This window comes from Stegodyphus dumicola, chromosome 3 (genome assembly GCF_044657685.1).
Source record: "Stegodyphus dumicola isolate Sdum_Otavi_A_Nest chromosome 3, ASM4465768v1".
Lineage (NCBI taxonomy): Eukaryota > Metazoa > Arthropoda > Arachnida > Araneae > Eresidae > Stegodyphus > Stegodyphus dumicola.
The window spans coordinates 27411396-27438450 of NC_140770.1; the positions used below are offsets into that span (position 1 = coordinate 27411396).

Genomic DNA, 27055 nt, shown 5'->3' on the forward strand with positions numbered 1-27055 from the left:
CCCGTTATCGTTTTATCTTACCCCCGTTATCATTTTAAATTGTATAGAAAACCTGGCAGCCAATAACTTTTTTTAAAACATTTTATATTTCTTAGAATTTTATTAGAGATATATTTTTCATTCAATCAATTTAGCTCTCCCTTCGCGGCAAGGGGGGAAAATAAGTAAACACTTAAAAAAATCTTAATTAAAAATCGTAAAATACAGAAAAACTTAAAACATCAAATAATGTTTAAAACACTTAAAAAATGTTGTTTTTTTAAAAAAAAAAAAAATATAGCCAACGTGCAAGAAGACCAAATTTTTGGTGCACCTGTTAACTTGAAACTTGCGGCTCCGCTGAGCAAAAAAACACTGAAGTTGGCGCACCAGCTGACTTTATTAAGTATTCTAATAAATAAACAAATGGCAGCCTTGTTAGGCCTAGCGCCACATTTAAATTGTTGATAATTCTACAATTATTGCATTCAGATTAAATAAAGGCGTAAAAACTTTAACCGGAACATAGTTCAACCATTTTAAAGCAAAAGATGTATATTTTTTTCAATATATAAGAAAAAAATACTGAGCTCAGGGAGCCAGGTAGCAGAGAGGTTATATGTATGTTTGGTGCTCTCGACTGCAATGAAAAAGAGATATTATAGCAGGAAATAAAAATAGATTAGTGGTTAAACAGTAGATTATCGCCCAGAACTAAATCAACAGCCGTACATAATAATTTTGATATTGCGTCTATGCCAAACATTTTAAAAGAACCAGCAGGGAACTGGGATAAAGCTATTATTCTGATAAGAGATAGGCCCAGTAGTAATAAGAAAACTCTAAGCAGGGTTTCTTCTCTGAAGAAAAGGAAGTATTCTGATGAAATTTCAGTATGGATTTTAATTCATACATATGCGGATAGCCTCAATCGTCTTTGTTTAATAAGCAGGAAAGTTTTTACCAAATGGAAATAGGAAACTTTTTTTAATGTTGCATCATTGAACGATTGAACATCCCAATTACAAACAAAATTAATAAGCGTTTTTTTCAGCGACTGTCTAAAGGTTCTAAGTCTTATCTACTATCAGTTAACACAGATGTAAAGCTTCCTATAGGCAATGTTATCACGTTGCTAAAAGTGGTAAAAGGCAAAAAATTGCTAAAAAATATGATGTATTTGAATGCATGTTTTGAGAAGCACATATTCGAAAAATTAGCAGTCTTCACTTCTCAAACAAAATAAAAAAATCAGCGAAATATCTGACAATTTTTTTTTTAAATCACAATATTAAAAATAGTCTATTTTTCCTGTGCATGTTAATGAAAGCATCATTATGCTGAACCTTTTGAAATCCAGTCTTAAATTTGTTTAATTTAGTATGCAATAATTCAAATATAAATTCACTTTGATATAATTAGATGTTTAATATTTTACTGTGGTACAACACTATTTCAATAATGCTTAAAGTTTCAAAATACGTCTCAAAATCTCATCAATAATCTATCGACTTAATGATTATAAATTTCCGGATATTTTCAGTTACCAAGAATTCAGTATATTTCGCAATGATAAACAAACTGCCGGTAGTTCACCAGTATTACGTTTTTCCAAAAAAATGTGTTGAAAATGTAAACGTAAATAATGCAAAATTGAAAATTTATTATTCAAAACATGCGGACACTACAGAAACATATATAAAAATAAGTTTATATAGAATAAGAAGTATAACATGATCTAACGCAAACACTAAATATAATTCAAAACAATTTTTGATATGCAATAAATCAGCGGTTCTAAACCTTTTGACTAACGCGTTCCAGCTAAACAAAACTTGAAACTTTTTAGCACTACCACTACATTTTGCAATGATTATTTTTCAAATACTCAATAGAAGTATTTAAAATATATATATACTTGTATTTTGCCAGTTGCACAGCTTATCGGCTATTCGTATGAAATATGTACACATAAAAAATATTAAATTAAAAATTGTTTACTATTTTAATCATCAAAATATAAATTATAATACTTAAAGTTTAAAATTTAGTGTCAAATTTGGGTCTGTTTAAGAGAGATCAATTTCTTTATGTCTGTCCTTATTTCACTGAGCTATAAGGTATTTCTACCACCTTCCTAGCGTGCCTTCGTGGTGTAGTGGTCAGCACACTGAGCCGGTATTCAGACGTCCGTGGTTCGATTTCCGGCGAAGGCAGTTGCATATTTTTCATCTTTCCAGCCTCGAAAAATTCCTCCAGTGGCGCCCTAACTAAAAGGGTGGTCGATGAGGATTTCTCCCCACCCAGGGCTTGGCGATTGGGTTCCCTAAAAACCCCAGTCGCCCTTTAAAAGGGGGAGTATATAAGGTATTTCTCCCCGCCTTTTTGGCGTGCCTTCGTGGTGTAGTGGTTCTGCACGCTGGGCCGGTATTCCAGAGGACCGTGGTTCGATTCTCGGCGAAGGCGATTGCTAATTTTTGATCTTTCCGGCTTTTCAAATTAACCTAATGTCTCTACATCAATTTATTTAATTAATGTAGAGACTAATTAAATAAATTAAATAATAATTTAATTTATTTAATTAAATCCATGTAACATAAATTAGGATCCACTTTTAATTTTGTTCTGCATTTGTACTGTGTTTAAATAAAACATTGAAAAAAATCCTTGTTCACACAAATAGATTGTGCAAAAAGGAAATAACAATTTAATAGTTTTATTAGAGACGCATTTAAATTCTTTTTATATTTTGGTTCAGTCAAAAGTTAACCAGTGTGTTATTTTTGAAATCTTCAGTTCGTTTTCGATCACAGGAAATTTCTTTCAACTGTTCTTTTTTCACAAGATGTCACAATACATTTCATACATGGTTTTTTTTTTTTTTTTTTTTTTTTTTTTTTCTTGTGTTGAGTTAATTCAGTTTCTTTATTCTTTAAGGTTACTGTTACGAATTTTGTATTTAGTTAGATATTTTTAGTAGAATTATAATTAAAATTGTTCTTCTTCCCCGTGCAATGCAGCGCGAGATAATTTTAAGATAAAGCTACGTCGTAAAGAGTAAAAATATAGGAGTACATGGATTTAACATTGCATAAATGGATATCTCTTTAATTTGTATTGAACCTGAATAAATGTAATTGACTACTGTGCTCGCTGTAATCGGAATTCCATTCTCTTGTTGGCTTCCAGAAATTTCGAGAAACAAAGGAATTACTAGAAATTTTTCGCCACCGATTGAAAGCTATAAAAGGCTGGAGTTTTAGTTGTTTAGTTAGTTGCTTAGTTACTGTTGTTGCGATTTGTAGTTGCGCGCGAACTGAAATAAATCGGAGTTAGTTTTCTCTTTAGATAACGCTGTGCACTATGTTGTATTTTAACGTTTTTAATAGTTTAAGCTATAGCAACTGATTGATTATATTACTTGATATTTTGAAGACTTGTACGAATATCTCTAAGGAAAATTCCGGTATTCTGTTATATTTCTTTTGATCAGAACAAATTTTGGTACTTTTCCATTTTGCCGGCGAAAGCGATAAAGTCGCCAAAAATGGTACAACCGAAGCCGAAACGGAATATTCTCGCTGGTAACTTTTTACGCCTCATTTTCAAAAGAAGTCGCAGCCATTTCTTATCAGATTGATTGTTTCTTTCAATATTGGCATATATTTACATAGAAATTTTACCCGGATAGTTCAATTTTATGCCCTAAGGCCATTCGCAGTAATTAGTCAATTAGGATGCAATCACACCGCTTACCCGAAGGCGAAAATATAGAAAAGGCAAAGTGGAGGGTAAAATTCATCCGTTCTAATAAGAATGCACTAGCGAAATAAAGCACTGCGGTTTTATATAATTTTCTGAGTAAGCTATTCGTACGAATTGAAATAATTCTTGCATTTAAATTTGTATTCCAAATTTAGATTTAACTTGAAATTAATGTAAATAATTACTGAGAGAATCAGATTTTTGTAGCATAGTTTACGTCAGATGAGATCACTTGAGATCACGTGATATGAAACGGCGAATCAGGATGCTGTACCATGAAAGCATCTAGTAAATTCCTAAATTAATCTCTTTTTACAAATTTATCGACTTCATTTATTGTCTTTTTAGAAAATTTTAAACGATATTAAAATGTTTATGCCTTTAAAATAAAAATTTCTTAGAACAAACATTTTTTATTTGTATACTGTGTGTTGTCGCCAAAAGAGTCTGCTTGGCGAGATTTGCGCCTACGAAACGGAAAAAGTACCCAAAATTTATATTCTTCTATCGGACTTGTACATTCAATCTATTACAAAAGTCCATAAGTCTTATATTAGATTCCTCAGAGGCTGGTAAGGCAAAATATCAGGTAACACTAAAAGCCATTTTGTGTAGTTGCATTGATTTTAGGAGTATTTATACGAAACAAAGAACACAAAGTAATTATACCCTGGATATATTATTTGATAGCTTATTAATTAAGATAAATTTTCTTCATCTACATGCTAATTAAAATTTTAAATTAATGTACCAGACACTGGAATTCGGAACTGTACGTCCGGTATTTGTATTGCTACTACCTAAATCTCTTCCTACATTGTAAATTTTATCCTACTTTTCCTTTAAGTCATGTTTAAAGTTACTAAATTTCATTGATATAGATAACTTTATTGATTTCATATCATAGTACAAGAATGAGCTGTAATTTTTGGAAGTATGAGTCAGAAATACACTTTCCTCTTTTACTTAAATTTTAAGAAATTTTACTTAGACTTTTCCCATGAAGCTTCGTGAAAAAAAAGGGGGAAGCGATTTATAAAATTACACACATCATTCACGAAATATCAATGACAAGGAAGAAAAATTTAATAATTAAAATAAATTTGATCAGATTCAGAAATCAACTTAGGAATAAAAATTTCATTCCCAAAAATAACCCAATTCAAATGCGAAAAAGATTGTCTATCATGCAATTTTGAAACAACATATTTAATTTTTTACATACATAAAATAAAATGACCACGCTCGATTCCAAGGAAATTCGAACACTTTTCCCTGAAATTACTACATTTGAGGATGTATTTCCGCTGGAGGAAGAAAACATTCGAAGTCACCCTTGGTTTGAGACGAGCAATTATGAGACAGAAAAGGAAAGTAATATTCGAATCAAATGACAGAAATTTCTTTCTTCCGTTCGGAAGTATGTTTTCCGGTGATGTCATACGAGCAGAAGATAATGGCTCGTCATGTATATATACGATCGAGTGGATGGCGGTGACAGTTAATAAACAGATTCTCCTTCCGAAAGGTGCTTATCGGATTATTCAGTACCCACTCTGAGCACAGAAAGGTAAAGCTGTATTAATAACATGAGTTTCAAATCCCTCTATAGATATAAATGGAAATATTATTTTCAAGTAATATATGTAAATTTATAATCTTTCGCATAATACTGAGATTAAGTATGTCATGATAAATTAATCTTTCGAAAATAAATGAGGACATTATTTCCTTCTGGAAAACTAAATGACGGTATTTAGTTATTTTACTTCATTGCAAGATGGTTTCGCATGCTCTGCAAAAAGTTCCAAAGCATCAAATTCATAATCGTATTTTACTAGGAATTCGTACGTATGTTTATGTATATATTTGTACAGTCAAATTTTGTTAAGCAGCTATGACAGGGCATATATCTTTAGTTTCTTTCTTTAATTTAAATAGTTTGCATGTTTTAAATTTTTAATTAATTTTCCTTAATTTTTTCCAGTGGATTTGTTTTTTAATGTTTATTATTAATAATCATTACTATTGTAATAAATTAAAATTTCATTTCACACTTAGCTTAAATGTTTCCATTCTGATAATTAGAATTAAATTTTATAGTTAGATAATTTAATAATTAAAATTTTTTTTAAAAAATTGATCATAATTAGACATGAGTTTCCATAGTAACTCTTGCAGAAGCATTTATTGCATTTTTACTTCCAATTTTAACGATAAATAATTTTGTATAACAATAATTTAACGATATTTTTACTTTTGTATCAACATTTTTGTTCTTTAAAGCAAGAAATTATTTTACAAAATTTGATCATAATTAGACGTGATTTTCCATAGTAACTCTTGCAGAAGCATTTTTTGCATTTTTACTTCGAATTTTAACGACAAGTAATTTTGTATAACGATAATTTAACGATATTTTCACTTTTGTATCAACACTTTTGTTCTTTAAAACAAGAGATTAGTTTCAGTCTAACCTGTTACTACTATAATGGTATATTCTCATGGCTTTCTCAAAATGCTTGCAATATTAGGCAAATTTAATGCAAAACTATTAAAAATCGTAAGAATATTTTTAAAATCATATTCTATTTAAAAAAATTCTTTTGCAACTAATAAACCGGAAATGGCCTAAACTATTATATTTATAAAACGTTTGAAATTTGATAAATTTGAAACTGTTTATTTGAGGAGAACAAACCGCCCACCTGACCACAAGTGGCTCTATAGCTTAAGCAGGTTACCCAATTATAGATACAATCTCAGACAGTTGACCGATTATTGCTGATATAATTCATATCCTTTATAAATAAAATTCCCACAGTTGATCGATTATCGTTGACATAAGTCGTATCTTCTGTAAGTAGAAATCCCACAGTTGATTAATTAATATTGATATAATTCATATCCTTTGTAAGTAGAATTCCCACAGTTGATCGATTATGATTGATATAACGCATATACTTTGTTCATAGACTTTTCGCCTGGTCAAAATCTAATAAAATCCATTCCACGTTAAAAGTTCCGTTCAAAGTAAAATCTTTCCTTATATCTTTTAAAAGTGGACAGGTCTCCACGAAGTGTTTAGCATTTCCAGTTTTATTGCAGTTTCCGCAGTCGGGATTTTGAAGTTTAAAGGTTTTAAAATAAACAGCAAAACTGCCATGACCGGTTAAAATGTGTTTTAAATCCATGTCACTATATGTTTGCCCTTTTGTATTGTTACCAAACTCGTGTAGTTTTTATTTTTGTCCTGCATTTATCATTTTCTTTCCATAATTTGTAAATGTACTTCTTCATATGGGTCAAGGCCTTCCTCTTCGAAGCCTGTAGCTCAATGCAACCTATACATTTACAAACACCCATGCCTTCTCCGTTATTCGGACACGGGCTCTTTGCTACGCTGCAGGCTCTGATGACCACTATACCGCCTAGGCCAAAATACCATGTAATAAAAGCAAAATGTATTATTTAAATCCTTTTCCTCATTTTAAATTTAAATAACACTGTGATCACCATCAGCTATCACACTGCTATATCTACCATAAATTACGAAATTATTTTTAACTGAAAACCTGTAATAATATTACGATAAATCATCAACTTTTAAACACAAATAACAACTTTTCTGTATTAATAGTATATCACACGTGCTCACGAATTCGATAATTAAACTGAAGAGTAGAATTCATATAAATTAATACTTACACATAAATTAATATAATGCTAACATTAATTTCTATATAATGTTAATTTTAATTTCAATACAAACTTAATTTTAATTTCAGTATAATGTTTATATTCATTTCAAACTCAAAATTTGTACATTAAAAGAAATCCTCCAAGAATGCATAGATGATCACTGCATATATTCCTTTAACCATTCTACTAATTACAGTATCGAAGGATAATTCGATTTAGTCATCAATATGTTTTATTTATTTGCATCCTGTTGTATATAAAGAATATTTTAACTTCTGGAACATAAAAACGCACATTTAACTAGGCAAAATTTGTTAGATAAAACGTATTTATTTTTATTTATCTTCCGAATATAGAGTATTTTATTTTCAAAATGTGTTCACAAGAATATGAACATAGGAAAAGTTTTGATTACTCTAAATATGTTAATTGGAAATTTTTAGTTAGTTGAATATATTTAAAAAAAATTTCTTTTCTTGATACAGAAAATAATACCTTTAATAATATTAATGAAATATTCAATAATTCAATAATATTCAATAATTCAAATCTCTTTGGAGGAAACTGAAACTTTTTTTGCGTTTATATCTAATAAGGATTAATCAATAGTCTCGCATATTATCCGAAAACTTTAAAATTGAAAGGTGTAAATTCAAAGAAATACAATGTCATCTTATTGAGAAAATTTCAAGCTAAATATGAAGATGCATGCATTGTAAAAATAGAAGTAGATGACGAAGAAAAAGAGTGTTTTCTTAAGAAATGTTATGGAGACGTTTCTGAGATAAACAGTCAAGAAAATTAACAAAGGAAATTAAACATTCATTTATAAAGGTATGATGGGTGCATAACATAGGTATGAATTAGGAGCTTAACATCATTTTCAGTGTAAACTATTCAGTTTTTCTTGTAGTTCTGAAAAATCCTTAAACGAAGTATAGCTATTTTGTTTTTTGATTTTGCAGGGTCTGTTTTATATCAAAAAACCAGAAAAAGTGCTCTTTCTAGCAAGGGTTTAGAAAAGATAAACCCTTTGATTGTATATTTGAATAAATGTAACTTTACATATTTTCAAGAGGGAAATGTTTATCCCTTGAATCGTTTAAAAATATATAATAATTTCGTTTTTTGTTTGGTCTAATTTGATATTTTTTTAATTTCGGAGGTGTGAAAAAATGTTTAAAACTCACGCTGTTTTTATAACTATTTTTATTATTTTTTTAATCATTTCTACATTAAAATTTGTTATCAAGTTTTGAGAGGGCTTTAAAAGGGATTAAAATGTTTATAATGAGCATCATTTGAAAAGGATCTAACCATCGGTACCATATAGACCTAAGAAGTTTAAAATATTGGATTTCATTTAATTTATCGCCTTGGAGATAATATTCTGGGGTCAATGTTTCAAAACAAATTATATTTATTATTTTTTTTGTCTCATTGCTAATTTTTCGATTTGGGGAGTTGGAAAAAGTTTAAAAGTCACTCTGTTTTTATAACTTTTTTAAACCTTTTTTTAAACCTTTTTTTTTTTTTTTTTTTTTTTTTTTTTTTTTAAGATTTGGTCTCAGATTTTAAGTACGTTTTAATTGCGGTTAAAATGTAAGCGGCGTATATCCCATACCATCGGACACAGTATTTCCCATACTATCGGACACATGACAAATTTGCCATTCCTATAATATGGGACGTATGCTGATGTCTATTTCGTTCTCGCGATAAACCGAAATCCGATATTATCTCCAAACTGTACAGATCGTGAACCAAACTTGCTTTATACTCAAAATATTATTACGTTTTTCTTTTTCTGACACCAGTTGTTACGTTATTTTCTTCCTTCACGTTCGTAAGGGGTTCGTGAGGATTTGGAGTGAATAATGACAATACTAATTGATGAAGTATCGAAACACACTTTATTGGCCAGTGTCGTCAGGACAGCGCCAAAACATGTTTTTACAGTCGTCGATGAACTACTATAAACACGCTGACACGATCAGTGACACAGCCTCCAGGTTATCAGGCTATCACGGTGGAGACAGCTTCACGGCAAAGCACTAGAGTACAGCTCCCGACTCTGCTTGGTCGTTCTTGGAACTCCACGTACTTTCGAGACTCTCCACGCTACAACTCGCGATGCCCTCGACGACACTCAGAGCATAGCTCCCGACTCTTCGGTCGTTCCCGAAGTTCAACAAGCTCTATCGACGATGCACTAACCGCGATACACTACGAGACTCTTTCGGTGCGCTCGACGACCCACTCGGCACTCGCTGCCCGGCTGTCAACTCGAGTGACTCGCTAGACGAGACACCAACTCAATACTATCTCGCACTTTACGAGGCACTCTCCACTCGCCCTCTCGACGAGGCACACACACTAACTGACTGCGCACCAGCAGGTTTTATATAGCTTTCGGCTTGTGTTTGAGAACAATCTGGGCTAAACCGGTAAGAATTCGTTCCAGAAGGTTCTCCATCCGTCCATGGTATATCGCCAATTTTATTGCCAAATGGGCGATTTCTAGCCAAATGTGGCAACCCTGTCTTCTTTTGCCATTTTATGGCAACTCTAAAACTGCTTTGCGGGGAAGCTATCTTACCGCGCCTGTACATTTCGTAACAATATTAAACTCAGGCCGTATTTCCTCGCACATTTCAACTCCCACCTTAGCCTTTTTAGTGACAAGTTTTGAAACGTTTAAACATATTCGCGTAATTTGACCCTTCCTCAGTGCGTTCGGAGAAGCAGCTCTCCTAAATTTTAAAATGGATTCTTCCACATAAGGAATGCTTTTATTTTTCTAACGAAGACAAACTCTCGTAAACTACCTGCAAATGCTAGGCCGAACTCACTGTTCTAAATGCTGAATTTTCTTCCAACCTAATACACAGATCGACACATCGCAGCGAAGTAAACACAAACTGCTATTCAGTCTACGAATTTTGCTAAGTCATATTCTCTAAGTATTTATGGATGACTTAAGGCCTAAGACGTAGCAGACATGGCAATAAGTCCGTGTAAGTTTCAAATTACAAGTAAGTAGAAAAGAAGATTATTAGATACTGTAATATTAATATTACTCTATATTCTTATTGGGATGTCGGTTTTTTTAAAGAAATAATACTGTGGTTCATACGGTTACCGGTAGTTTATCCTTGATTATATTTCATTTGATATGTTTGTACTGTAACCGCGTCCTTCGGAAACTAAATTATTTATATAATTTTCTCCTCTGGATTTTCGGACAATAGTAAAAAAGAGGGAAAATACTGTAAATAATTTGTACCCACTTTCATCTTCTTGCACAATACTAAGGTAAATAAATATATACAGATATATTCTCTATACAAAAGTTCTACAATTCTCTATACAGTCTATACTTTTATTTTTGAATAAAGAAAAATTCGTTCTTAATAACTTTTTTCCTAAAGCATAGTATTTTTTCTATTATTAAATAGCTTCTATAAATAATGTGTTTCGTATTGCTTTTATTAACATTTTCATGAAATGTGTATTGTTTGTGGGGGGAGTGATATTAATAATGGAAAAGAAGGAAATATGTAAACTTTCGTAGTCATTTTCATGTTTTCAGTTCTCTGTTAGAATCATGTATAACTCCATATCACTTTATAAGTTCATTCTTTTAACACAAATATACGTTTAGAAATTAGATTAATAATTTTTAATCAAACCCGTTATTCTTACTTATGTAAGCAATAATTTCAAGCTTATAATATTAAATGGATGTAAATGTATAGAAAGCTAGGTCTTTTTTTAAGGCGATATTGCCGTAAATCTTTTTAACGTACATTCTTCAATTTGTTTTTTCTTCATTCCGACCTATTCTGAGTTCGTCTCTTTGTATATATATATATAATATAATATAATGTGATGGCTACGCTAAGAAATGATTGGCGACCTTAAAACTGACTATTCTAAATTTTATGTTCTCCCCCTAAGGTCATCCGTTCTCCGAAATCCCAGATCTTTCCATGTTACATAACGTTGCCTGAAAAAGGGAAATAAAACCTAAAATTAACCAATCGCAGTTTAATTGTACTTATGCACCTACCTAGTATAAATACTGCTTCGCAAGCAATTACGTCATTCCTTTTCCTAGCATCTCCGTGCTGCTATGCTTTCCTGTCTAAGATGCTTACGTCGTACTTTTAAAACCCGTGTATATAAAATTATCATATTTAACTATGGTTGGATAAATACCTTATCTACCAAAATGATAATGATACGCGTGAAAATGAAGCTTATAATACTTCAAGCTCAGTTTTTTTAGCTGCTTCATCAAGCCTTCCACTTCAGCCACTACGACTGCATTAAAATATCACATGTACTCGTATATATATCCAGGATGTGGGAGAGAAGCAAATCACGAAGGACAAATAATAAGAATATTATTTAATTTTAATATATGGAAACAGCTGTAGTAAGATAAATGCACATTAAATATTGTTTGCGTAATCATAAATATAATATATAGTAACGAGAGTTTCCTTCATTCAGAGTTAGCTCAAAATTCACAAAAATACGTATGAGTAAGCAATAATAAGATGCAAATATCAGATTAAAAATAAAATAAATGGTTATTATTTGCAAAGGAACTACATATATCTAAATATTAAAATGCAATAGTAGACAATAGAAAAAAACACTCTTATTTACAGCCCAATCGGGTGCTCCTGCTTTAAGGCATCCGGCAGATAGATTTATTATTTGTCTCCCAAACAGAATAGCTGTTAATAACTCTGATTACTGTAACGAAGGGCTTGGGTTTGAATCCCGGAGAAGGCGTGGATGTTTTTCTGTATAGTGTCTATGCGACATGGGGGCCCTCAAAATATAAGGAGAACAGAAAGTCCTCTCGAGAAGTTGATAGCAGAGGAAAAGGAGTGGGAGACTCTCGGACCTCCCTCTGGGGTGCCTTCCTTCAAAATTGGGAGCAAAACTGAGCAAGGTTGCACTGCTACCTGTATGGTGCTCAGGCTCTTGCCAACGATAGGCGCAAACTTGTCTTCTTGCCGCGATGTATTTCTTCAGCTTATTCTGTTATCAGACAAGCGTGATTAGTCACAACAAGAAAAAATAGTTCTCTTATTCCCCTTTAATATAAATTATATGACTGAAGTCATGCTAAAAATAGAAACAAATATCATGATCAGTTTACAAAGAAACTTTACATGTGCCTTAACAATGAGCATCGTATGGATAACTACATCATCAACTGAGATCATGACCCCGCTAAGTTCTCATTAATATATATCTCAGAAAGGATATATGGTATCTTTTGAATGTTTTTTTTATTATTTAAGAACTTTCATCTTTTTATGAATATTATTAAAGAATTTTGGTAAACAAAATAATTTTAAGCTGAATTTTGTTTTGCCAGTACCCTTCTTAATTTAAATTTTTGAAAGCAAATTTAAGAATTAAAATATCTTTCTTCTCCTACAATTTTAAATGGCATCTCCTGTAATTTTAAATGACATTAACCCAATTTCTTATTGTATTTATTAGTATGTTCTTAATAACTGTGCAATTAATGAATTAGTTTTTGAGAGAAAAAATAAAAAGCATATTTATGGAAAAACTTTTAATATGATTTCGGTTATATTTTCACTTCCAATAATTTTTCTTTCCAGTATTTTCCAAAACCCATCCTTGTTTTCATTTAATATACAATAATAAACTACCAGTAAAACATTAAATAATTTAGTTCATATCTGTGTAAGTTTTAGGGCTTTCACTAAAAGGACTTATCGAAAAATTGGAAACTGAGGAAATGCAGTTTAAAGAATATAAACTCTCTAAATGGTAATTAAAACATTTCAAACTTTTTAAATATTTTTCTTACTGAATTTTAATATATATATATATATATATATGTCATAATAAGAGCAAAACAAGGAAAAGACGGAGCAGTGTCGATGCGTGCTTAGATCCATATTGAAGAAGAATTTTGATTGCGTAGTATTTAAAGAACTTGGCAGTCGAGGCAGTTTTAAATCCATTTTTATTTCCAATTGATATTTGTGGCCACAATCACTTGGCACTCTAGTCGTGCCTTTCCACAGAAGATTTACATTTTTGATATTGTTGGGATAGAAAGCAAGCCAGCGAAATTACATCTTAGCACAGTAGAGAGCAAAAGCTGAAGTGCGTAGTTATGAAAGATGGAAGCACGCGAAGAGAAAAGTTTTGGTTTACAGTTCGGTGATTGGTTGTCAAGAGGCATCTGGTATTAACGGTTACGTAAGATCGCATGATTAATTTGAATGACGCAATGCAGATAAGTTATTACGATTTTAGAATAGAGAGGAAGAATTAATGTTTATAGTTATACTATAATTCTGATTCATACATTTTTATCTTATATATATATATATATATTATATATATATATTTAAAATAAACCATTTACTATTCAAATCATGAATATAAACATAAATTACATGCTGTTATTTGAAACATTTTCTGACAACAAATATTGCATCAAGAATCACAAATTGCAAGAAGAATTTTTATTTAGTTGTTTATATTTTGTAAAACACATTCCAAGTATTTTAAAATATGACTTAATTATAATATATTTTATAAAAAATTATAATCTAATTTACTAATATTAATTTATCGTTTTGTTCATTATTTCAAATGTAAAATTTGGAATTTGGACAGACACAAAACTTTTTTATTAAAACAGTCCTGAAGCGTGCGTGATTTCGTCTTTTCTTTTAGCCCTTTGCCCTAGTATATAAATTGCATTTTTAATTTATTTAGGAGTTTTTTAATGAATTAAGAAGTTTAGTGTTTATTCACGATTTTCAAATATGTTACAGTCAGGAATTTTACTCCACCTCCTTCTCTTCGTGTCAACCACAAATAATTTTCATTTCTGAATAAGTATAAGAAAATAGACTAATTATACCCATAGAAATATTTTCTGAGTGAAAAGAAAAGAAGAAAAAGCCCCGCAAGTTCAAATGTGGGGGGAAAATAAAGAGTTTTCTCTCGTAATTTCGGTTAGTATTAAAAATTACTCTTCATGCATACAAACTCGGTTTTCTGATAGCTGTAGTCACATCTAATTACAATTCTCTTCTACACTGATTTTTAATAAGTAACTGACATAATTAAGCAGTTAGTAAAACAATAATAAATACGGAGGTTTGTGTGGCATTTAAGGGCTGTTGGAATTTTAAAAGCCTTTTTATACCACTTATTACAGTCAGATCGTTTTAAATTTTTTTCTCAGTGTAGTAAAGGGTGCTTTCCAATATGCATTTAAGAGTGCAATCCAAATCAAATCAATCCAATTTGCATTTAGGAATGCAATCCAAATGAAATCAATCCAATTTGCATTTAAGAGTGCAATCCAAATCAAATCAATCCAATTTTTGTTTTTTAAGGCTGTAATCCAAATCAAATCAACCCAATTTGCATTTAAAAATGCAATCCAAATCAAATCAATCCAATCTGCATTTAAGAATTCAATCCAAATCAAATCAACCCACTTTGCATTTAAGAATGCAATCCAAATCAAATCAATCCAATTTGCATTTAAGAATGCAATCCAAATCAAATCAACCCAATTTGCATTTAAGAATGCAATCCAAATCAAATCAATCCAATTTGCATTTAAGAATGCAATCCAAATAAATACGCTTAGAGAAAAGACTATTTTGTTTTTAAATTTACAGTTATTTTATCCTTGACAATTCAAACCTTCTTTCGAGAGTAAGGATTTCTTTGTGATATTTATTACTGATTATTACATCCATTGATATTAACTTTATTGTACTCTTACATTATAATCAATAGTTAGGTAAAATATTTATGTCAATTAAAAGTGTAAAATTTGTAATTATAAATGTCATTATGGATAGTAAAATTATGGATAACATCATTATGGATAGTAAATTATGTCATTTTGGGTACTTAAATCTAGTATTAAAGCTAAAAATATTCAAATATTTTAATAAATAGCTTTGAGTTTATGCACAAAATTTTTCTTATGTTTCAATATGGATCTATTCCATAGATCCATATTGAAACATAAGAAAAATTTTACAGTACTGAAACCTTCCCGCTTAGCTTTTATCCTACTTAAATTATATAATGGGATTATTCTAATTCTATTTAATTCTCTGTTAACTAATTCTATTTAATACTCTGTAAACAAAGATTATGCAGCCTTCTTACAACTTATCACTTTCTTTGACGACTGATACTGCACCCTCATAAGGGGACTCATACACCTTAAAACCCATAAGATATTCGAATAGGTGACTGCTGCAAGAATTGGGATAACTTATTTATTTTAAAAGCAATTACTACCAACTTTTTACAGCTGACTACATAATATAGCTCCTTTCTGAAATAGTAATCAGAAAGCTTGTGTTGCCACAAATATTTTTATAATTTAATCCGCTTTGTGACAACATTTTTCGTCATGTTTCCGACTTGCGCGCACAGTTTAAAACATTCTGTTTCATAATTTAATTCCATACTTAATATATAGCTTTTTTAACATTTGGAAACTACTGTGAACCTAAAATTCTAAAAATTTCATGTTAAATTTTTATTTTATTTTGAGTTAAGTTTATAAAATGTATTTTACGAACAAAATTTTTAATGTTTTTGTCCATAAAATTTTTCAATATTAAAATATTCATTAGATTGTTCGTTCAGTTAGAAAAGAGTGCCCATATAAAGAATTCCATCCAATTTCAAGTGTGTACCATTAACCATTTTTAAAATATCATGCGCGCAAGGTGGAAACATGTCGAAATATTTTGTCACAAAGAGGATTAAATTACAAAAATATTTGTGGCAACACAAACTTTTTGGTTACTATTTTCCAAAGCAGCCATATTATGTAGTCAGCTGTAAAAAGTTGGAAGTAATTACTATTAAAATAAATAAAATATTCCAATTCTTGCAACATTCACATATTCGAAGATCATGAGGGGCTTAAGGTATATGAGTCCCCTTAAGCATTCTCATTAAAATGATTTCTATTTCAAAGTACTAATGAAATAGAAGGAAGTTCTGAAATTAACAGTTCTGATCGAAAAGAAGAAAATCATAAAACGTAAACCTCATAAAACGTAAACCGCTTAGTATCTTTGATTAAATTTAGTTCGAACAATTAAAATCAAAGCATTTAATACTCTCATCATGGCATTAAGAAGTGGATAAAAATTAACAAAAAAAGATGAAGGAAATTTTCAGGAATAATAAATTAAAACTATGAAATGAAAGAAATGTTTCTTTCTTTTTTATTTCATAAAATTTGTTAACGATAGATTGTTTTCTGTTTTTAGTTGCAAGAATGCAATGCCCAAAGCCAACTAAAATGGGCTTGTTTCAGCTACTTACCGCTTGCTTGTTAGTTGCGTTCTTCACAAGTCCCGGAGAAGCCATGCATGGACCAATGCTCATTATCAAAGGTGGTCACGGACATGGCGGAGGAGGAATGGGAGCAGCTTCTATACTTGCAGCTGGTTTAGTGGTCAAATTGCTGAGCGAAATTCACAAGCATAAACATCACCACCACAGCAGCAGCTACAGCGGCCATGGCCATGGCTATGGCATGGGAGGAGGCTATGGGATGGGAGGTGGCGTTGGAAACGGAATAGGCCACTCTTTTGAAAGCCACGATGCTCACCTTGGCCATTATGGTTATGAACCACAACCACATGCATGGATGCGATAATATTTATTAATTTCTAGTCACCGTTTATGGCTTTTGTATAATATTGTATATTATTTGTACATATCTTCAGTTCATCATCAATAAAATTTCAGTACATATTGTGATGACGAATTCTCATTTTTTTCAAGAAAGAGCGGTCTTTTTGAATTATTTTCACTACTATACATTAAATTATTAACTAAAATACTATATTAAAATATACCAATAGCTGAAAAATTTACTTTGATTTTCTTTGATATGAAATGTTATATAGGGTAATGAAGTACTTGACTCCTAAGCAACTTCTTCCCTACTCCATTTATGTCTTCGCATCTTCCGCTTCTGCAAATAAGTGACGTCAGCCTTGGGAAGAGCCTAACCGTGCTTGTCTGCTGACCTTGGGTTAGACAACGACCTGCTAGTTAAAGGCCCATTATAGTAAACTGCTATAGAATTTTTTAAAACAATTTAGTTACTTTAATCTTTAAGTTATCTTAAGACCATAATAAGTAACTTGTGGAATAATAAATCTAAAATTAAAGTTTTCTCCAATAATTAAATCAGCATGCCTTATTTTAAAATTATTTTTTAGTGTAACACAAAGCATTCTTTTGAAACATTTTAAGGCACTTTTACTCGTATTACTTTAACTTATACAGTATACATAATTATCCGCAGTGCATTTAATTCAAGGGAGCTTGGTTTATCAAGAGACCATCCGGATAATGGATAAGAGAAGAGATAGATAATAGAAACTGCTTCCAAATACAAATAATTATAATGAAAATGTATTTTTCGTACAATAAAGTTCATGATACATCCAAAAATCAAAGTTATATATGAAAGCTTGATGTATGGACACTCGTTAGAGAAACTGCTACAATCATTAAACTGTAGCATTTCAAATAGTAAATCGCAGATAATCTGCAGTTACCACGCGGTAGATATTAAATATCCTTTATTTTTCAGAATATTTTATTTAACTAAATTTAAAGTAAAATGTGGTACTGTGTTTTTTACCTATTCTAGTATCCATAATCTAGATAAAATCTAGATTCAGAGCTCAAAATAATTCAACAGAAGGCAATTCGTTTTTTTACGGAATGGCGGACTTCAAAATGATAGAAATTCAAATTTAGTCGTAAATAAGCCAAAGGCTACACAGAAATAAATAACGCGCAAGTTATTTAAAACCTAATCCGGCGTGACAAGAATTATTGGCAAGAACCATAGACAACCCGCTATCTTAGAATAACAACTAGTTAAGTGGCCTTCAAGCAGGCGAAACACTCTCTGATTAAACAACCTAAAACCTTCCTTTAAATGCTATATCTTTCTACATCATTTGAATACAGCGAACTAAAAATTATCATTCCGGCAGCGGAAAAAATTGACAGTAAAGGTATTTATTGAACATAAAGTGATTAACTGGTTATATAAAAATAAATATATCCGTACACTATTAAAAAAGAAAAAAAAATCTGAAATGTTTCAGATTTTAAATTACGTCCAAAGGGGCGTTTTTTAACATTTTGTGTGTTACCTTTCTTTATTAAATATCATGTTCCTCGCACTTAAACCATAAGATCCAGTGCAACAGCAATATCGCAAAATAGTTTTAAATCGAGCATATCTTTAGAATTTCCGATACAGAGACTCACGCGCTGGAGATAAAAATGTTTTTTCTGCACAACGTTGCCATTGCTCGCTTTGAAATACTTGAGTTTGTTAATCAAAAATTCGTCAAAGTTTTAAAAAATAGGAAATCGATCATAAAACAAATTTCAAATTTCAAATTTGGTCTTCCACATGCTCATATTCGTTGGAGGATTACGTTATTCAAATTTCGATGACTCTATGTACCGTTATTTTATGACAATGTGAGAAATATACATACATTTACGCAGATTTTCATTATTTAATTTCTTCAAATATAATGCAGGACTGTAACATTTTATGGCAACAGTTTGAAAAGTGAACCGACATTTATGAGTCCGACGCAAAATGCCAAAACGAAACTAATAGTCCTTCGGGATTCAAATCCCTTTGGACTAAAAATAAATACATTTAGAAGACTCTTAAAGGTGAAATTTTCGGAGCTTTTTTTACCCTTAAATTTAGTGTTAAAGCTTAAAAATATTCAAATATTTTAATAAATTTTGAAAATAAATGCAGTTTGGGTAGATGTTTTTCGTAATAAATAAAAATTCGAAAATACATTAAAAAATCAGAAGATAAGGAATTCCAAAATAAATGAAAAACATTTATTTACAGAACAATCAAACTAATTGATTGAATAATATAAAACTAATTGATCAAGCTATTGATTTAGCCACTAAGATAAAACAATTTCAAAATATTCAAAAAAAATTAAACAATAAATTAAAATATAAAATCTTATTTCAAAGCGAAGAGTAATCTTGCATCATCTACGTGGAGAATGGAATGAAAAAGAACAAGCATCTTGAAAGCAGAAAACAGAAATTAGTAAAACAGAAAAAAATAAATAATAAAAAGGTTGAAAACGACATGACAGTTTGAAGGGAATAGGTTGCTGATGCGCCATCTCATCTCAAAACATAAAATAGAGGGAAAAAAAAAAAAAACTCTTTAAACCTTTATAAGTCAAAATATATATATCAAAACGATCTTTCTGTAAACTGCAGAATATTTTGCAAAAATATAAGCGAAAAAAAAATGTGATTCGCTTATGAATCATTCCAAATGATTTTGGCATATCAGAAAATCAAACCGAAATTGGTATGTAAATGTAAAAATTACCTATGAGTTTTTTACCATTTATCGTTTTCTACTGAAGTTTCCAGAATCCTAATGGAAATTTAAAACTTTTCCATTTTCATTGTAACACTAAATACTATAGAAAACTAACAAAAATACCATAGAAAATTTAACATGAAATTACTATAGTAATTTAAGATGAACATCATTTATTTAAAAAAGCTTTCTTAAAAAAGTAATGTATAACAGATTTAGCAAACTGCTAAAAATTCAACTAATTTCCGCACGAAATTTAACAAACCAAAAATTCAAGGTTCATTACTTTAAAAAAATTTTGAAAATATGACATAAAACAAAATTGTCAAATTCAATCTCAGATATTATTCGAATATTATGGTCTACCTCTCCATCTACAAGGAGTTTGAAAAGGAAAACACTTTAATGAGACATTTCTTCAAAATACTCGAAATAATAATACAAAATAACTAATCTAGACGACACATAACTTCCTTGTAGGGCTTATAGAATTATACACATTTTTGCTGCACATTATTTAAACTTATTTACCTCATTGCATCACATCAAAATTTGAAAATTTTGAAATTAAATATCCCAGTCAATTTTTGGCGTACGGGAATCAAACTTCTTTTAATTTTATTTTTTCATAACGAAAATAAAATTTTACGAATATATAAAAACCGAAATATATATTTCCGAAGTATAGAAACCGAAAGACGACATTAAAAGTTAGATTTCGTTATTTGTCCAAAATTATTTTTTTTAAATTTGAAATTGCCAAAACATGAATATATATTCGTCATTGAAAATGCTTCTGCAACTGGAAGCATATGGCTAGGACTGCGGAAAAAAAAAACGTTCGGCTAAGAACTCTTGAGCTGGGTGAGTGAGTAGGTATACATACATATATACATATATGTTTGGTACTGCCAATTTCAATAAAAAAGGGAGGTGCATAACTAGATGTTATATCAGTTCTATATATAAATTTCAATGTTCTGCGGATAAGCGTTTTTGAATTGTATGAGATACATGCATTTCAAAAACATTACATTTTTCAAAAAAGTATCTCATACAATTCAAAAGGTAAGGTTTTGCCTGGTGCCTTCCTAGTGTAGTTGGCTTTTATCGGGAGACCTGGTGTTCGAATCTCGAAAAGAACATCGCGAACGTCTTCTTTTTACTGACTTTAAAGTTCTAGATTCAATTTCAGCTTCACAGACAATAGAGATCGTTTTCAAATATTGAAGCAGTTATGATTGTTTCATTGTAACATATGAAGAACTGAAAGAAAAATATGATAAAATACAACAAGAGCTAAGCCAGAGTAACCAGATGATTCCTAAGTAATATTTTTGAAAGTTTTCTTTCGTTTATCAAGTAAACTTAAACTTTTTAATTTCTTTGATTCTGGATGTAACTGATTAGTGTCGATTCAATCCCTATTTTGAGCTTAAAGCCCCCGTATTTAAAGCAAACAACGGTTTGTAGTTTTCAGGAATAACCTTTTCAACGTCCTTCATTCTGATCCTGCCAGATCCTGTTCGCCCATTTTATAGGTGAGTTTGCGTTGCTGTAAAAAAATATCATCTGCTTGGAAATTTTTCTTAGCTGCAGCTATAGTTTTGAAAGAATAAATTATTATCTGAGACTTGCCAGGTTTTTTCCCCAGGCAAAATGGTGCTTTTAAAGCAGTGAATAGAAGGTTATGTTTTTGCTCTTTCCAAAGAAAATTATTCGTATCTAGTTATTAAAAACACCTAGAAAGCTATGGTTTTTCCATATCTAAAGCTATGATAGGTAATATAAAATAGTGGTAACTACCGAAAACATCGCAGATGAAAACGTCGCGACGAAAACAACGCAAGACGAAAACATCGTGGAAGGAAGAGAAAACATCGCAGTTCTAAAACATAGTGGTACAAAATATCGCGGTCAAAAATAAAGCAGCTCAAAAACTTCGCAGTTTAAAAATATCGTCTTTGAAGATATCGTGTTAAAACATAAAGCACCTACAAATCGTCGCATGACGATACCACTGCACACATGCCTTTTCCAGGTTTTAAAAGTTGTAAATGCATTTTCGCATAAAGATTTAGAAAAGCAAGAAATGTTAATGACGCTTTAAGAATAAAGGGAAATAAAAAAGATATAGTTTTCGTCAAAACAATATCAAATTAACAAACATGAAAGAAAGTAATTTGATAATTAACTAAGCAATTTTAATAGAGGTAAAGTCAAGCAGTTATTTATCTTCCTTTTTCTAAGCATTTTTAGGCTGTATTTTTCATGAAAAATTATATGTAAAACTTTATAAAAAGATTAATTTATTAATGGCCTTTGTTAATTAAATATGTAAATTTAAAATTCTATTAAGAGCTATAAGTTGCATTAATTTTCTACTCAATTTCAATTTTTAAATGATTAAGCACCCTTCTTACCTTTTTCAGCAAACAATTATTAGTTCGTTCCAAAATATGAAATATAACAGCAAAAATATCCCTCCTTCCTTCTTGTGCTCCCAAATCATTATGCTAAAATGTATTTACAGTTTTTAAAACCTAAAAAACGCATGTGTGCGATGTTATCGTCATGCGATGATTTGTAGGTACTTCATTCTTTACCACGATATTTTCGACGGCGATGTTTTTAAACTGCAAAGTTTTTGAGCCGCTTTATTTTCTACGACGATGTTTTGTACCACGATCTTTTAGAACTGCGATGTTTTTCTCTTTGCTTTCTTTTCTCCCGCGATGTTTTGTACCACGACGTTTTCGCCTTGCGTTGTTTTCTTCGTGACGTTTTCAGCCTCGATGTTTTCGGCGGACACCAATATAGCAAAGAAAGGGAGAAATAAGAAAGAAAAGAAATATACACACAAGAAAGGGGGAAAACTTCAAAGTTTGGCTTCAAGTGGAAAAGTTGTTCCAAATGCATATCCAAGGAAAAAACAGAATCGTCCAAATGTTGCAAATGTCCAATGTTCCAAAATTGCCATTAAATGGTAAAAGAAAATCCGCTAATTCAAAGTAAAATTGCAAAATCATTAAACTGGTCAGTCTCAACTGTAAACAATATTCTTAATGCTGTCTAGAATCTTAAAAAGGCGAAAAAATATAATGTGCATCGTCTTTTTCCACGACGTAGCGCTGGACACAGAACGCGCTGCAGAATTCTTTATGAAAAACATTTATCCAGACAAAAATGGAAAATGTTATGACACTAGTTGTAATCTAGGGTGTATTTAAATGACTATAATAAAAAGAGTTCCATCTATTATCATTAAAAGAGAAGAAATAAAGAATCTTAAAATATGGTTGAAAAAATCTAAAGAAAGTTTTGGAAGTGATTTATGAGTGTTGTTTGTTTTTCATATAACGACAAGTCAAAAATAAAGAAAACGGAGAAAATACTGAGATCAAATTCACATACTATTAGGAACATATTTTATTTCCAATTTTCAAATATAAAGATCTCTCAAAACTTAAATGGCGCCTACTAACGCCAGCTAGCAAAATGTCTAAAGTCAGAACTTTCACTGGCAGAGCTGGGTTATGAAACTTAAAAAGCGTGAGTCTAAAACTTAAAAAGTGGCAACAGTTTTATACCTAAAACATTCTAAACCCTCGACTTAAATACATTGCAGTCTAATTTGCATACTGGTAAAGCCTACGGAAAAGAGAAGTTATTGACAAATTATAAATTAACTAACATAAACTACCTCACATTACGACTGGTTCATTAACATAAGCTACCCCACATGTTCCGCCAGCGGATATGATTGAAATAAATTGCATCACAGACGTATATATGCCTGAATTGGTTTTCATTAATTTCTCATTAATAATAGTTATCTCTCTTTTATATTTCTTCAGGTATTAAATAAATGACCGTATCATTCTCTCTGCAGTTTTAAAGAAAAATTGTTTCCTTATTAGTCCAAAGGGGCTTTGTCCCTGAAGGACTATTATTTTCGTTTTGCGATTTTGCGTTGAATCATTATAAATGTCCGTTTCACTTTTCAAACTGTTGCCACCAAATGTTAGAGTCCTGCATTATATTTGAAGAAATTAAATAATGAAAAATCTGCATAAATGTATGTATATTTCTCTCATTGTGATAAAACAACGGTATTGAATGACGTAATCCTCCTACGAATATAGGCATATGGAAGACCAAATTTGAAATTTGGAATTTGTTTTATTATCGATTTCATATTTTGTAAAACTTTAACTAATTTTAGAGTAACAAACTCAACGATTTGAAAGAGAACAATGGCAACAATCTACGGGGGAAAAAATAAACCTTTTTATCTCCAGCGCGCGGAAATGTGTATCGGAAATTCTAAAGATGCTTATTTCAAAATTAGTTTGCGACGTTGCTATTGAACTGAATTTTATGGTTTAAGTACAAAGAACATTATATTTAATAAATAAAGGTAACAAACACACAAAACGTTAAAAAAACGCCCCTTTGGACGTAATTTAAAATCTGAAACATTTCATTTTTTTTTTTTTTTTTTAACAATCCAGTCGATTATTTCTTTTCTCTCTGATTAAGCAGTCATGATTGCTGATACGTTTCACTGACCAGTACCTCCTAATATCATATTCCTTTAAAAGACAATGCTAGTACAAACCTAACAAGCTTGCTTTTCAGTAACAAAAAGACTTTTTAGTCCTTACATCTTTGACATATCTGCCTTCAGAATCTTTTTTTTTTTTTTTCTTTTCTTCCGCATTTTACTATATGTATCATATTTGGAGGGAGGTGTTTTGACAGGAAAGAAAAACATTTTAGGATGCTTTAATCTAATATAAGCATTTCTGTGGCGGAAAAACCTCCAGCTGAAAAGTAAAGCAAAGCTTTGTAACAACTCTGCGTGGAACATACAGAGATTCAAAGTCGTTTTAAAGAAAATAACAACACCTTGCTTTCTTACAACTATTTGTTTAATTCTGCATATCAATTAAATTGAAACTTATAAAGTTTAAGAGCGTATGAGAGATTAAACTGAAATTCTTAAATTAAAGGAACATTTTGTATTTGGCAAAAGCACATCTGGTGCAATACGAAAAAATATATATGCTATTTAAATGAATTTCTTGATTTTTTCCGTTTCTTGGTGGTACGCATTTTCAAGGTGAGGAAAATAATCACATTATTTTTTAAGATCTCTGTACATCAAAATTTATCTTTTTAAAATCTAAAACGTTTTTCAAAATTAAAGAAATTCCTAAATGTATGCCAAGAAAACGAATAGCACCAGCATTAGCAGGAATCGGTTACACAATTACTGCGATAGCAAATGCATATTACAGTCATTATGTACGTAATTAACTTTTAAATTTTATTTGTATTTCACATACTGACAAAAACGTTATGTGAAGTCTGTAGTTATCTGTGCGTTAAAACGTGACAAATATGAACATTTCGTGACGGTGTTATTGTTCGTAATATAGAGCAAAGTCAAATCCAAATATTCTGTAACTGAAGTTTTATATATTTATACGCAACTTGGTTTATCTGCTAATTGCTGGAAATTTCAGAAAGATTTCCAGTGCCTTCATTGAAAAAAAAAAAAAATCTGAAAGGTTTCAGATTTTAAATTACGTCCAAAGGAGCGCTTTTTTTTAATTATTTTTTTTATTTATTTACTTATTTATTTATTTATTTTACGTTTTGTGGGTTATCTTTATATAGTAAATATCACATTCTTTGCTATTAAACCATAAAATTCAGTTCAATATCAATGTCGCAAAATAATTTTAAAATGAGCCTGTCTTTAGAATTTCCGATACACAGTTGGACATGCTGGAAATAAACAGGTTTTCCCCTCCCGTAGAGTGTTGCCATTGCTCGTTTTTAAATCGTTGAGTTTGTTACTCAAAAATTCGTTAAAGGTTTAGAAAATATGAAATCGATAATAAAACAAATTCCAAGTTTCAAATTTGGTCTTCCCCATGCTCATATTCGTAGAAGGATTACGTCATTCAAAATTCGATGGCTCTATGTACCGTTGTTTTATCACAATGTCTGAAATACACATACATTTATGCAGTTTTATTCATTATTTAATTTCTTCAAATATAATGCAGGACTCTAACGTTTGGTGGCAACAGTTTAAAAAGTGAAACGGACATTTATAGTGATTCAACTCAAAATCGCAAAACGAAAACAATAGTCCTTCAGGGACAAAGCCCCTTTGGAATAAAAAGAAAAAGTATTTAATAATATCATTAAGTCCAGCTAGTAATAATATTATTAATAATATTTCATAGAAATATTAAATATTTTTATTAGATAACTCTGGATTTTAATAAATGTTTATTTAACGGGATCACATTAAAAGTAAAAAAATATATATTCTTAAAATCTGTGCTTATTGCTTTTAAGTCGCTTAGTTTTTTACTCAGTAACCTTCCAGATTAAGTGTGAAAATATCTTAGGCTTTAGTTAATGGCAACACGTTGGCGCTTTGAAAATACAAATATTTTATTTCCGGCCGCAACAATGCATTGCTTTCAAAGAGCCGAGTTTGGGAATCAGAATTGAAAAATAAATATGTTACATTTCTTGGCTGCCTACAGTATCGCGTGCTGGAGCATAAAGATGTTTCATTTCGAACAGTGTCGTTACTGCACGCTTTCAAATCGTTAAGTTTGTTAATCTGAAATTCATTTCACTAAAGTTTTACAAAATAGGATACAAATAAAAAAAGTAAATTCGAGATTTAAAATTCGGGTTTCCAGTTGTGTATTTTCGGCTAGAGGCGTACATTATTCAGAATTAATTTCGCTAGGTACCGTTCTTTTTTCACACTGCGAAGAACGTATATGCATATATGTAGATTCTTCATAATTCAATTGCTTTAAAGGAATAAAGGGCAGTAATATTTGGTGGCAACAATTTAAAAAATCTATACACCGTTTATAGTTAAATAACGTAAAATTTCCTTTCGAGACTAATAGGCCCTTTTGGGCTAATAAACGGATTCTCTGAATTCGAATAGACCTTTTCAAGGATTCATTGTTCACTGTGCATAAAAATGGGGGGACATTTCTATACCTCCTGTTTTACTGCGCTGATTTACGAAATAGTTAACTGGCGTTTTTTACGCTGTCTAAAGCGCGACTTGGCATGTAT

The 27055-nt window shown here is 30.7% G+C and overlaps 1 protein-coding gene across 2 annotated transcripts; it reads left to right on the top strand.

Annotated features, from left to right (window-relative positions):
• The first annotated feature begins 5202 nt into the window (after positions 1 to 5202).
• Positions 5203 to 17277, top strand: LOC118191435 (uncharacterized). 2 transcript variants are annotated; one of them, XM_035362239.2, is made up of 2 exons: positions 5203 to 5314; positions 16782 to 17277. In XM_035362239.2, the coding sequence occupies exon 2, from the start codon at positions 16790 to 16792 to the stop codon at positions 17171 to 17173; it is 384 nt and encodes a 127-aa protein (XP_035218130.1). In that variant the 5' UTR covers positions 5203 to 5314; positions 16782 to 16789; the 3' UTR covers positions 17174 to 17277. The 2 variants fall into 2 exon arrangements, with proteins under 2 accessions (XP_035218130.1, XP_035218129.1); XM_035362238.2 differs by lacking the exon at positions 5203 to 5314 and adding an exon at positions 5437 to 5591.
• Positions 17278 to 27055: the final 9778 nt, after the last annotated feature.